Source organism: Vanessa cardui, chromosome 3 (genome assembly GCF_905220365.1).
Source record: "Vanessa cardui chromosome 3, ilVanCard2.1, whole genome shotgun sequence".
Classification (NCBI taxonomy): domain Eukaryota; kingdom Metazoa; phylum Arthropoda; class Insecta; order Lepidoptera; family Nymphalidae; genus Vanessa; species Vanessa cardui.
Window position 1 is genome coordinate 6,358,885 of NC_061125.1, and position 13,730 is coordinate 6,372,614.

The 13,730-nt window shown below is 32.3% G+C and overlaps 1 protein-coding gene across 1 annotated transcript; it reads right to left on the bottom strand.

Annotated features, from left to right (window-relative positions):
- On the bottom strand, window positions 1–915 carry LOC124543876. The gene has a single exon (XM_047122197.1). It carries the CDS (start codon window positions 913–915, stop codon window positions 1–3), a length of 915 nt encoding a protein of 304 aa, XP_046978153.1.
- Between the last annotated feature and the right edge of the window lie 12,815 nt (window positions 916–13,730).

A 13,730-nucleotide genomic window follows, 5' to 3' on the forward strand; every position in this document is an offset into this window, starting at 1 on the left:
TCATGTAAAGTGCGAAATTTGTATGATGACTATAAGAAAAGTCGTTGATACACTGACAAATTTAAGAATTAACTTAATGTCTATAGGGAACATGTCGTAAGCAAATATCTTCAATGGCCACACTTCGATTAATTCCATGAAAGTTTTAGCTTGAATTCTTATTGCTTTAGGCAAGTCGTAGTCAACAATTAACTCGTTCACTAATTTTTTTGTAGTATTGCGTTCCGAACTCAACACATCACAAATATAAGACATAAGACTTATTACAAATATTTCATAGACGCACTGCACTGTGAATGCCAGCAGCATATTTGGTTGCTTTGACGTACGATAGAAATATATCGAACTCCATAGCGTGATAATGATATAAACAAACGTGGATACGAGGGACATGCAGTTCTGAAATTCGAAAATATCATTAATCAAGTAGTTCGCTTCGCCGATAATTTTATAAGCCTCGCCAAGACGAATTGTCTTATTATTCCTATAAGAAGCTCTAATATTGTTTGAATTATAGTTGAAATCTTCATTAAATGTATAATTTTTTTGATTTTTTAATTTAATTAAATCTATTAAATGCTCGTTAAGTATATTCAATCTTATAGTCAGTATTTTGATGAATATATAAAAAGACATTGATTCGAGGTGACGTGGAAAATCAATTCCAATGGAAATTAATTGGTAATAATTTTTTTCATAAAGAATATCTAAAAAATCAGGAATAAGCGAAAACGTGTAACTAATTAGAAAAAAAATTAACAAAATTTTTAAATCTTTATTGAATTTCTTGAAAAACTCTTTTTTCATCGATACGTTTAATATACGGTCGATTTGAGCAAGTTTTTTAATAAGAAGTATGTTTTTATCACTTAATCGTAACGATATGATGATAAATATAAAATACTGCAATGCCATTATTAACATTGGAAAATTTTCAAGTGTATCCACAATTGTTTCTGTATCAAAATTGTCTATTTTAGAATAAGAGTAGGAACACATTACACAATACGGGATAATAAAAGCCAACATAATACATATTCCATAAACTTTCATCATTCCGTTTATTGGTCCCAGGTGGTCGTCGGTGATATGAAATCTGAATATCCCATAGTATCTTTCTAACTTCAATAATGGATCGATGGACTTAAGTAGCATTAGGACTTCGTGGTTTTTTGCGTTCTCGCTGTCCATATTTGGTTTTATATTACGATCCCTATTCATCGTTCTTTTATTTGTTTGGGACTGTTACACAGCTTGCCTGCACATCGTATACAAAGCGGTCACAATTAATATCAAGTCGATAATTCAAATTAATTCCATTATTGTAACAAGTTTTAAAGAGTATTGGGTACGTGGGAGTGAAATGACACTTAAATAAATTATTAATTACTTGACACTTAAATGTATTATTTTAATACATTATTCAAGAACAACTTATGGTCATCCATCAATTTGTGTATTTTAATTTGATGTAATTTTTTCAATTAACAATATTGATCAACTTATATAAAAATTCTGAATGACATATAATGACTATGCTATAACAGATATTTAAAATTGTGAAGTATGCATTTGATACTGAAGGTTTCATTTAACGAAAATGAGTCTCGATTGGCAGGTAATATTTATATAGATACAATATATGCATTTAAGCATATATTGTATCTATATGATAAAATTGGAGAGTCTCTTTGTAGTATTAAAATAGCAGATCTTTACTAAAAGCATGTATATACACGGTATTATTTTTAAAACTTTTGTCTGTCTGTCTGTGGAACGGCTAGACCATGTTTGATGGGCAACTGTCACCCAAGCTACATCATATGACGATAATGATTTTATTGACTTACTATCGGATTTTAAAAAAATAAATAAGAGATATTTCGTCTAAGTTTTTTACGGATCAAAATAAGCGTATGATGCAATTTGACAATACGAAAATTTAAAAAGCGTTGACAAAAATTTTTAACCCGCTGATTTTCGTATAAAATAACTAGAATAGAAAAAGAAAAGTGGTCGTTATCATCAAATTTAAGTCTACGCATTGATTTCAAGACTTTAGGTTATCGGACGTTGACTAAGATCCTGGGTCTGCAGCGGAGAGTGGCCGATCCTGCCCGGCGGAGGCGACCTGCGGGTCGCCTTCACGGCCTCCAAGCCCCAGTGCCCGGGGCAGAATAAATAGGGCAATCCCTCCGGCCGTGGGTGCGTGAGATGGGGGTCTCACGCATCCGTTTTCATACGGCCGAGAGGAGGACCGCAGTCCGGTATGGCCCCGGACTGCCGGTGTACGCACCAGCGAGGGGTGCGGGGAGGGCGAGACCATCTTCGCCCTCCTGAGAAGGGCTCCGCAAGCCACGAGCGGAGCAACGCACGGGAGAGGCCGCGGACGTGCTGCGAAAGATCCCGTAGCCTCTCCGTTTTCTGTGCTGTGGCGGCCATCGCAGGGGGTTTTAGTGAGTACAATCTCACATAACCCGGTCTCCCCCCAGGAGTCGGGTATCTATGAAGATATACCCTGCGTCAACAAAAAAAAAAAAAAGGTTATCGAACGTTACATTCCAAAAATGAGTAAAACTTTATGAATTATTTTTGAGCTTTCAAGTATTCTAAATAAAAACCTCTTGAAAGCAGGAGTACCACAAAAGTAATTCGAAACATCGAATAATTTATCATATTATATCAGGGTATATCAGGGAAAAGACTCCTGTTTACATTATCTTTCTTTCTCCTGAAAGTTCACGCCAGAAAGCTCTTTTATATTAGTCATGAATTTGCAAAGTCAAATCGTTAGGCGTATTGTTGGACTTCGAACAGACGTATGTATTTGAATGAGGAAAGGCATTGTCAGTCTCTACATCATCTTTGTCAAAAACGAAAATCATTTATTACAATTGAAATCGAATATATAATATCCCATATTGTAAAAGCGTTTTCATATTATCTGATCCGATCTCGGACAATACTTGAAACACATTTTTTAGCTTACAAGCTTACAATATTTTGTTTCTTATTAAAATTCTACTATTTTCAGAACTATTTTTATTAATATAATCCCCGAAATTGTCAAATGACATTGTTAGTTATAAGTTTTACCTAATTTTATAAGGAGTGCATATAAGTTTAGTATTCGACAGCAGTGGCGGCGTGGGAGGCGTGGGCGGTGTGGGCCACCGCCCACGGACTCGCTGTGCAAAGGGCCTCGCGCCAGAATTTTGAAAAAAAAACCAAGTGCCTCGCAAACTCTTGCCCACATTAAGATTCGATCTTGAGCCGCCACTGGTAATAAACACTCACGACCGAGCGTTGCAAAGGGCCTTGCGGCATTTGAAAAAGTACAACATAACATTGGGATCAGAGTACTGAAAAAAGAAAAAAAAAACTAGGGCCTCTCAAACAGTATCTTGTCCACGTTAAAATTCGATCTTGCGCCGCCACTGTTCGACAGTCTAATATAAAAAATTACTTATTGAATAACGTGGACATACTTTTTTAGGCACATTGAAATGTATTCCCTTAAGAATTTGAGGGCAGTCCATTTTATGTGTGAGAATTTAAATATATCACCTTAAGAAATGACAAATATTGTTTATTTGGCTTTTATCCTCTTTTGGTTGGAAAAATCAGAATGGCCCTGACTGTCACTAGTGCTATACAAATTTTGTTTTGTTTGTTTTAAATGTAGCGGGTAATCTCGGGAACGAATCATTTGATTATCAAAAAAATTAATCGTTTCATTATCGCTGAGTGCATGCAATAATAATCAAATAATGTAGATTATGATGACATTTGCCATGTATTGCTTATAGCTTATAATTTACTGCATTTCGTTATATTTTCCGTTAAAATTATTTTCATCGCATAATGAATTGTACAGAAAATGTAAAATAAAAATACTATAATTATAATGCATAATAAGTAATAACTAATCAACTTAAATACAAAACGAGTAACATATCTAATTTTAAATACATTTATTTATAAATTGTCAATGTTACTTTCATGTATTTTTTATCACATTTTTCATTTACATTTCTGTAATGACCATGTCTGTGTGTCCAAATAGATCAATACATAAGTTATAAGCATATTGATTGTATTTGTTGATGTAGTTGAAAGCCTTTAGTAAATGCTAGATTATTAAAATGTATACTATCAATACATAGTATAAAACAAAGTCACTTTCCCCTATCTGTCCGTGTGAATGATAAGCTCACTTATAAAACTACAAAACGGATTTTGATGCGGTTTTTTAACAGATAGGTCGATTCGACAGGAAGGTTTCTGTGTAGTAAAGAGACACACAGTAACACACAGGTAATTTTAGAGATTTCGAAGGTGATATAGTAAATAAACCATTCTTTTTCGCCTACCTTGCAAACGTTGTCTGACTCTCTTTGTTATTTCTCATGGAAAAACGCACAACACTAACACCCGCTCCCGTTACCGCTACCGAGCCTAGTGTTGATAACGCTTGGCAGCAGAGGTCTCCGCCCATAGTCACCGCCAGAGAATACCTCTGGGTCCCTACGCACACTCACTCAGGGTGTGGATCCCCGTGGCGACAGCGCACCACACTCGTGGCAGAAGGGTGACCCGCTATACTGTGTATGTACTTACCGAAATATCGTGCCCGGTAATTAGTTATGTTATCCCATGAAGTTGGGACGCTCCGCCTCCACCATCACTAGGTCTGCCATGGGTGACCCCAGATCCTCCTCCCATCGGACGATCAGGGCTTGCTGGGCTAAGGCCCTGACCCAACCGTCGTCGCCGTTTCTCGCCTCCACCCGGAACTCCACCGGATTTCCCATGGTGGATCACATGCGATTGTCACCGCTATGACCCTCTGCGGTTTCCGTAAAAGAGCCCTATTGCCAGAGGTGATGTTGTCTATCCAAATCGGGATACCGTACAATATTGAGATTGACCTCACTAGTCGCCGGTATAGCGATCCCGGCACTCTTCCTCCTTTAGTAGAAGATGTCCCAGGGCGGCAGGTGCAGTCCAGAATCAGGTTCAGGTACTTTATCTGGGCTTGCACCTTGATCACCGTCTATACATACCCTCGAGGGGGTCACCTTTGTAAACCATGGAAAAGGAGAGCCCTGTTTTCGAACTAGAGACCCTCTGAACCATACGAAATAGACGAAAATAATGCACTACAGTATTGTACACCATAAAAAAGGTTTACAAAAAAGTCCGCGATGGTTTGTATCTGTCTCTTATAAATAACTATTGGATATGCACGGGACAATCCACAAACACAATTTTTTATCTTTACTTTATAAGAGAAATAATGGCTAATTTTCAAAGGGATTTTAAGCAAAACAATTAATCTAAATTTTAAGATATTTAAACATTGTGCGTTTAAAATAGTGATCTATATTTCCCTGTACAGCAAGAAATTTAAATGAATATTTTCGAATATATTATACATTTAAAACTCATGTACATGGTGGTTTGTATTGTCTAATGACAAACAAGATGTGAAAGTTGTGAGACATTTTGCAGTATAATTAATTAGTATCAGCATTGCACACGCGCGAAACCGGGGCGGGTCGCTAGTTCTTAATAAAGATGTATTGCAGTATCAAATAGGTAAGTAGGTACATTAGTGTTTGTAATATCATCAAAGTAATAAAAATGATGTCATAAAAAAACTAAAATCAATATAATACAGATATACTGAGCTGGCACGATAAAATCTAAGGTCTATCCATTTCATTGATTATGAAATAAAATAACGTTATAGTATGCATATAAAAACATACTTAGTATTATACCTAGTCTATTTTTTAATTTTATTCTCGATTTTTATTAGAGTTGTATTCATATACGTTTATAATTCAAACTTATCTAGTAAATATAGAAATATTTACTTTGTTATCGATATTGTAAAATGAAATTATACCCAGTTCAAAATTTGAATTGGTAGGCGAACGAACAAATGCGGTACCTCTTGGTATGTTTTATTTTAGTTAAGGTTTGTATACTGGCAAATGTAAAAATCTCATAGTAAGAGGTAATTTAAAGTTGTAAGAGATATTAAACATTCCGTACATTGCCTAAGAGCCACCAACCTTGGGAGCTAAAATGTTATGACTTTTGAGTCTGTAGTTACACCGGGTCACTCGTCCTTCAAACCGAGACACAACAATAAAAAGTTTTGTTGTTTGACCGTATGTTATACGATGAATGGTGGTATTCATACAGGAGGGCTTATGTAAAGTCCTTGGTAGGACCATGTAAACATGTTCTATTCAGCAAGGAATTAGTCGACGAAAGTATAGATAAAACTTATCAAGATCAGCAGAAACAGAAATATAAAATCGAAGCCGCCATACCTTTGGTTTATTTGTAAAACAAAAGAATTTTTCTTCTGACCTTACACGTGATCTAATTCCTCATTCTTATAGTATAATCGTAGAGAGGTTTGACACATGTACCTACTTGCTATCTGGTCTTGTAAATTAATAATTTATCATTGTGTCCATTAGTATTTTTAGTAAAATAAAAATGTGTGGTTATCATTATTTATTAAAATATATTTATCGATCAGGGAATGTTGAAAGACATTTAATTTGAGTAATGGCAATGGTAACATAAAAATTTACTCTACTTTAGAATTATACCCATAAAGACAATTATTTATATAACCATAAATATTTTATGAAGCCTGCATACAATGTAAGTTGTTTTGTAGGCAGGGCCATTATACTCCTTATCAATTATTTTATGTTAGGTATTTAAAACCACGGAGCGTATTTCTCGATATTGTATGTTGTTTATAACTATACTAATTTTAAAAATAATGTACTAATAAAAGCAAAAGTAACTCCATCGAACTGTTAACTCATCGTGACTAAGCCACTGGATAGATCGTAATGAAATTTGTCATAGAACTACCCTGAGAACAAGCCAATATCACAAGCTTTATAAAAAATAAAAGTTTAACAAGGATGGGGACGTAGACAGCAGTTATTTTATGTTTCTACTACTTCTTTCCACTAGTTTGACTATGGATATGTTGTTTTTAAATTAACATTAGTTATAAGTGATAAAAATGTTTTTTATATTTTTTGCTACGCTCTAACGAAACGAAAAAATCGAAAGAAGAATGAATTCTTTAAGCGTGACTGATTTAATATTATTAATTTTCTAATGTAATGTATGAATAAAGGATATTTAAGTATACCTACTGTGCTTTGAATATTAACTAGAACGATGTTTAAATAGTTATATATGTGCCCCAACAGGGCACAAATTATTTCGCCAATGTGTGCTTTGGGGAAGAAACAAAGGTGATTGATCGGTGCGACCGAGGTTATAGATTTAATTGAATTTTGAAAGCATAATAGTAGTTGATTTTTAAGCTCACGACCTAATACTACTCAAAAGTAAATAATTAACTAAAAATTAATTGTTATTATAATTACTTATGTACATGAACACCATTAGCGTAGCTAGGTGAGGAAGGTCCCCAGTGCATAGAAAAATAATTGAGCCTTCACCCCCATTTCTCTTTAACTAATAATTACCGTTTAAAATTATAGATACCAAATAAGAAATTTTGTGCGCAGAGTCGTGATTTTCTAGCTACAGAAGTTTAGTTTAGAGGGCCCCCTGAACATCGGCACCCTGGTGCACTGTACCATCTAACCTTACGATAGCTACACCACTGATGAACACTCACGAGAATATTTACAACTTAATTGTATTGCTCTCAAAATATTTACAACGACTGAATTGTACGCAAATTTCTTTTATAATAATTACACTTTTGTGTTATCTTAAGCAAGAAATCCAACATTAAAATAATTAAATATGCGTACTAACTACTTTTATAATTCTAGGCAATAAATACATGGTTTTTTTTTAATATTAATATCAATATATTAATATTTTTAAAATTTTAAAAGAATTTTGAAAACATATGATAAGGATGATGAAAAGACATGTAAATTAAAATACTTTAGTACTTTTATACTTATTTTATTAAAATATTAGTTGGGTAATGAATCATTCTAATTTGTAAAAGTGACTTAAAAAATTACAATAAGTTTGATATTTGTAGTATAACAATAAGATACGTTGTTATAACACTTACGAATTTAAGCATTAATTTCGTGTTTAAAGTAAACATTTTAAATGCATTTATCTCTAGTGGCTGCACTGTTATCAATTCCATAAAAGATTTGGCTTGGTATCTTACAGATTGAGGCAGATCATAATCCATTATCAGCTCATTGACGAATTTAATAGTTGATTTCCGTTTTAAAGTAATTGTTTCACAGATATAGGACATGAGCCCTATTGAAATTAGTTCGGCTACACATTGCAAAATTGTAGTTAGCAACGAATTCGACATTTTCTTTGTGTGAGATAAATAAACGGCCTCCCATAATGTGATAATTATAAAAGTATACGTGGAAACTATGGTAAAAAATATTTGGATTTCGAAAATTTGCTGTATCAAACAGACGGCTTCACTGATAACATTATATACATTAGCTAGCATTAAAATTTTAGTATTTTTACCAGAAATTGTTGCAATATAAAATATGTTTTTGTTATTTGCTTTATGCTTATTATTCACATTAATACAATCTTTGTTTACGCTGTGATTTGCTAAATATTTGTTTAGTATGTCTAGCCTATCAGTTATTATTTTTATAAACACGTAAAATGCGAATGCTTCGAGGTGACGTTCAAAATCAATAAATGTTATTAACAATTTGTAATAGATCATCGAGTCTTCCTTTAAGAAATCTTCAATACACGTTATTAAGAAAATTAGTATAAATATAACTAAAGATATGTAAATGTGTCTCCTACACCTTGTATTGAAATCCTTGTTTCTGGACAAGTTAAAATAGCAATCTATTCGTGCAATAGCCTCCATGAAACGTATATTTTTCCCACTCGTGTTATAAAAGTACATCATAAAAATTATATGTTGGACAATCATAACCAAAATAGGTATTTCGTCCATTATTTTCATCATTTTTTCAATTCCTGCCAAATCATTCGATAACACACCACTGAGGAGTACACCATATGAAATAACAATAAAGCATATCATAAAAATGCTGTAAATCATCATAGATGATCCCATGTTTTTTACTTGACCTTTTACTAAACGAAATCTAAATATACCATAGCAATTTTCAATTTTTATCAGTGGATTGATTACATTAACAATCATTTGCAGTTCATCATTATTTTTTAACTTGGAGTCGATGTTTATTGATGTTGTTTTATGCATGTTTAATATCAAATTTTACAGCTTGTCCGGCTACTGGCAACAATACCTCCGTAATGCAGAAGGCTTACTGTTACAATTACTTGGTATTTTTTAAGTCATTACATTTCAAAGGTACATTCTGTAATCCATTACTTTTATTAACTACCCCTATGTAGTGATATTAAAATGATAGCACATGCACTCAAATAAATGAAAACTTTATAAAACACGACATAGCTATACTTAAGTATGGTATTAGTAATGGTATCTATGTATGTAATATTTTGTTTGATCAAATCTCTTTCTTTCTCTCGCTTTTTCAAGAAACTTCCTTTACCACTTTTAATATATAAATAAAATTACAAGTATAATAATAATAAAAATGACGAAAAATATATACACATTATATTTAAAGTATTTCAATAAACATTCATTATTTTTAAACCTCTTTTTTATGTTATCAAAGTGCTCTAAACATATATACAATAATAATAATAATGCGTATATGATAAATATATCTTAAGATTGTTTAGAGAAAGTGAGACAGTTGAATTAAAATTATAAGATATGTAGTTGAAACACTTATAAACTTTACAATGAGTTTTATGTCTATAGAAAACATATCGTATACGAATATGTGCAATGGCCAGACTTCTATCACTTCCGTGAAAGCTTTCGCTTCAATTCTCAATGCCGGTGACAGGTCGTAATCCATAATGAGTTCATTTACCAAAATTTTAATAGAGTTTCGTTTCAAAAGTAATGATTCACTGACATAAGACATTATGCCGATTGACATTATTTCAAAAAAACAAAATAAAATAATGCGAATTAGGAATTCGGTATTACTTGATATACGCAAATAATAAATCGACGTCCAAATTATAATTATAATATAGATGAACGTTGACGTTAGGCTTTTGAAAATATGAAATTGGAAAACTTTATTGATTAGTTCATTGGTATCCCCAATTACATCATATGCTTTTGCTAGAAATATTATTTTAATATCCTCTGGAGCATAATTTATACGGACGTTGTCTTTTTGAATACTCATCAACTTTGGTCCAGATATTAGGTTTATAAAAGTTTTATTTTTTTTATTTAAAACATATTGCTCTAGATATCTATTAATAGTACTTAATCTATCGATTAGAATTGATATGAATACACAAAAGGCGAATACCTCGAGGTGCCTTTCAAAATCGATAATTATCATTAAAATCTTGGTGGTCAGTTGCTCTTCTCGGTTCGTCATGATGAAGATACACATCATTAACAAAGCCGACAAAAATAAAAACATATGAATCTTGAGTCGCTTACGAAACTTTTTGTAGCTCTTTTTATCGGTTGACTTCTTTAAAATCTCATCAATACGAGCAATTTCTTTGATAATCCGTATGTTATTTTTGCTGTAACTTAAAAAAATTGCCATTGATATGACATGTTCGACGATCATAACCACTGTGACAATTTCATCCACTAGATCTATCACATTTTCTGTTTTAGTCAAATCGGTGGTCAACAAAAGGTTAACGAAGAATACAGTATATGGTACTATTAAAATGAGCACAACGAAAATTCCATAGTATTTCATTCGTCTACTCAATATTGTTATTTGACCATTTACTTTTCGGTATCTAAACTTTCCAAACCAATTTTCAATCACTATCAGAGGCTTTAACATGTACAGAATAGAATCAATTCGTTTATTTTCATCATTATTCATTTTTTGTCTTGAGAAAATTAATTTTATATCAATAAAACTAATTTGTAAGTAGTGCACTGATGTTTAACTGCCTTAACTGTTGATTAGAGACTGGCTAAGTGTAACCTTAAATTTCTATCAACTAACCTATTATCCTTTTAACGTGAGTAATTTAATTGAATTTCCATTACGAGATTATTAATTAAGTCAGTAGATCTAATAGATTCAATTTTTAAAGACGTTGTCGGGTGTATCTACTTGCCCTATTAAGTAAAGTAAATGGTATTAGTGATTCTAATTACTATTAATTGTTTTTTATACATGATGTTTGTGTAAAATAAAATTAAAAAAATTATTCCTACACAAATGCCCTTAGGTTTGTGCTAGGTTTATTTTTTATTGTTTAGATAAATTTAGTTGGTAAAGTAAATAATTAAACTACCGCTGCTTAAATACAGTAACGGCGCGCGGCGGGACATTATGTTGGGCAGTATCAGTTCACAGTAAAAACTAGTTTTGTCAGAAATACCATAATTCGCCTGATATACCTGAAGTCTATTGATCTATTGATCCTACTCTATATTATATATATTATTCTATTCTATATATTTTAGTATATCTTTTTAATATTAAAATCTAAATTAAACTTTAAACCTAAGCTGTTATGAATTGTTCATTAAAATTGAACCAAGCTTAATTTAGAAACGTTTTGTTTCAGTGGTAATTTGTTGAGGAAGCCTATACATAGTTAGTTATCAATGTAAAATTCAAATATAGTTGCGTATTAATTGGTCATATTAAATTTAGACATACCAGTATCTTTAGAAATTGTTTTTGTCAAATATTACCTAACAAATCTACTAAAACGCGAGCCTTGCTTGGAATTTCCTTTCCTTATGTAATCGATGCCATTTTCAGACATTATTTGTCTACTATCACTTTTGAATTTGTCACACATTTTTCACATATCTTATATTATAATATTCCTGAAAAACAGACAAAAGTTTCGGATATGCCATTGATCTACGTCATTTAATATACTTTGATACGAATTGTATCAAGTGGAAAAAGCCGTGCGATTATTTCTGCCTTAGCAACTAGAGTCAGGTAACTGGTTGCATGTAATACCCGCTAAAGCTCTTGAACACTTTAAGACGACAAGAGTTCTCATATAATGATCCGACAAGTCTCGACTGAGAATGCCTCTGACTGAATTGCTCTGCTTTGAAGTTTGAGCTAATATATCTGTTTTAAGACTAACTAAGGATTACACAATTCTTCTTGTCCCATGAGTTTACTTAAGATTATTTCCATCGTTCTGCGAGGATAAAAATAAATTGCTCTTTTGCTTGTAGTTTTTTTTCACTCTTAATTATTAAATTTATTTAAGCTTATTTAAAACTTTATTTGACTTGCATTAATTTTTAACGTAAGTTTTTGTATATAAAATTTACATTAAAGAGGTTTGCAAGCTGAAATGGTTCTACAAGATACAAATCCACAGACACAGTGAAATTTTTGCGGCAGTTGTATACTCTTTTTTTTAAATTATTTTTTTAAACTCACATTTAATTTGAAGTAGGTGGTAATTTCTTAAACAACAATTCAATAAGGCACTTGACTCGCACCAGAATGACGGTCTGATATCTTGTAATTTATAATATTATATGTAATTAATGTAATATAATAATATATTATGTAATTCATATATTTTCTCCAATCGTACTAATTGCATTAAATTCTTTTTATATTTAAGTGTGGTCTGTTTCACTAATAATTCTCAAACCAATTTATAAACTAAAGTTTCACTATCGTAAGTCAGTGAAAGTAATTTAGAAATTGAAAAAGCGTACATAGAGACACGTTAAATAGCTTTCAAGCCGCAAAGGCCCAGGCTTCAGCTGAGCGCGGACTTGCGCCTGCTGTATCGACCGTTTTCATATTAGACACGTTCTTGAAACATATCGATATTCGATAGATTTTTTATTTGTACGATAGATGCATTGCATTCTCATATGAGCAACAGAAAAGTAATTAATATAGATAGGAATAAGTATATACTATATGGGAGAGTTCCCATAGTGCATAATTCAATGACATTGCCGATTACAGGCATTTGTTTTTGGTAGACTTGTTAAAAAAAAAATCGGTAAACTTGTCGAATTACGGCTCCATCTTGAAAGCGGTCTCTTTTTTTTCGTTCTTTACCAGTTGTATGTACTATCTACTACTAAGTTACTACTAAGTAACATTAAAATCGTGCTTCGATTTAATTTAATTTAATTCGATAAATAATAATGTTCGTTTTAATAAAGAAGTTTTTGTATGTATTTTAAATAAGCATACAACAGCTAGGTACCATATCAAAATCATTAAATTAAAACTTGAAGTAACATTAAAATCGTGCTTCGACATCGACAAACAAACCATGATTCGACCAATTTCCTTAAAATTTGGCACTTTAAATATATTTAAAATTAGGAAACGCTTTACTTAATATACATTATAAAGGCTGTATCCGTAACATACCTATATCGAGCGTCAAACAAAACGCAACCTAGGAACTTTGCTAAAAACTGTTAACGCTTCTTGATTGTGTTTATTGTTTGATGATTTTTTTTAAAAGCTTACAAAACTACTTTCAAGGATTTTATCGATGTTATAGGGGTTAATCCCTAGTTCCTAAAAGACTCGTGTAAGCAAGCACAACGGCGCGGCATCAGTCGCGCGAAGGACGCGCGGTGGCTCCTTGCGGCCACGCGCCGCGTTACGTCA

Excerpts from the sequence above, each read along its gene's own strand:
- LOC124543876 (XM_047122197.1), bottom strand. The coding sequence starts at position 915 with ATGGCATTGCAGTATTTTATATTTATCATCATATCGTTACGATTAAGT.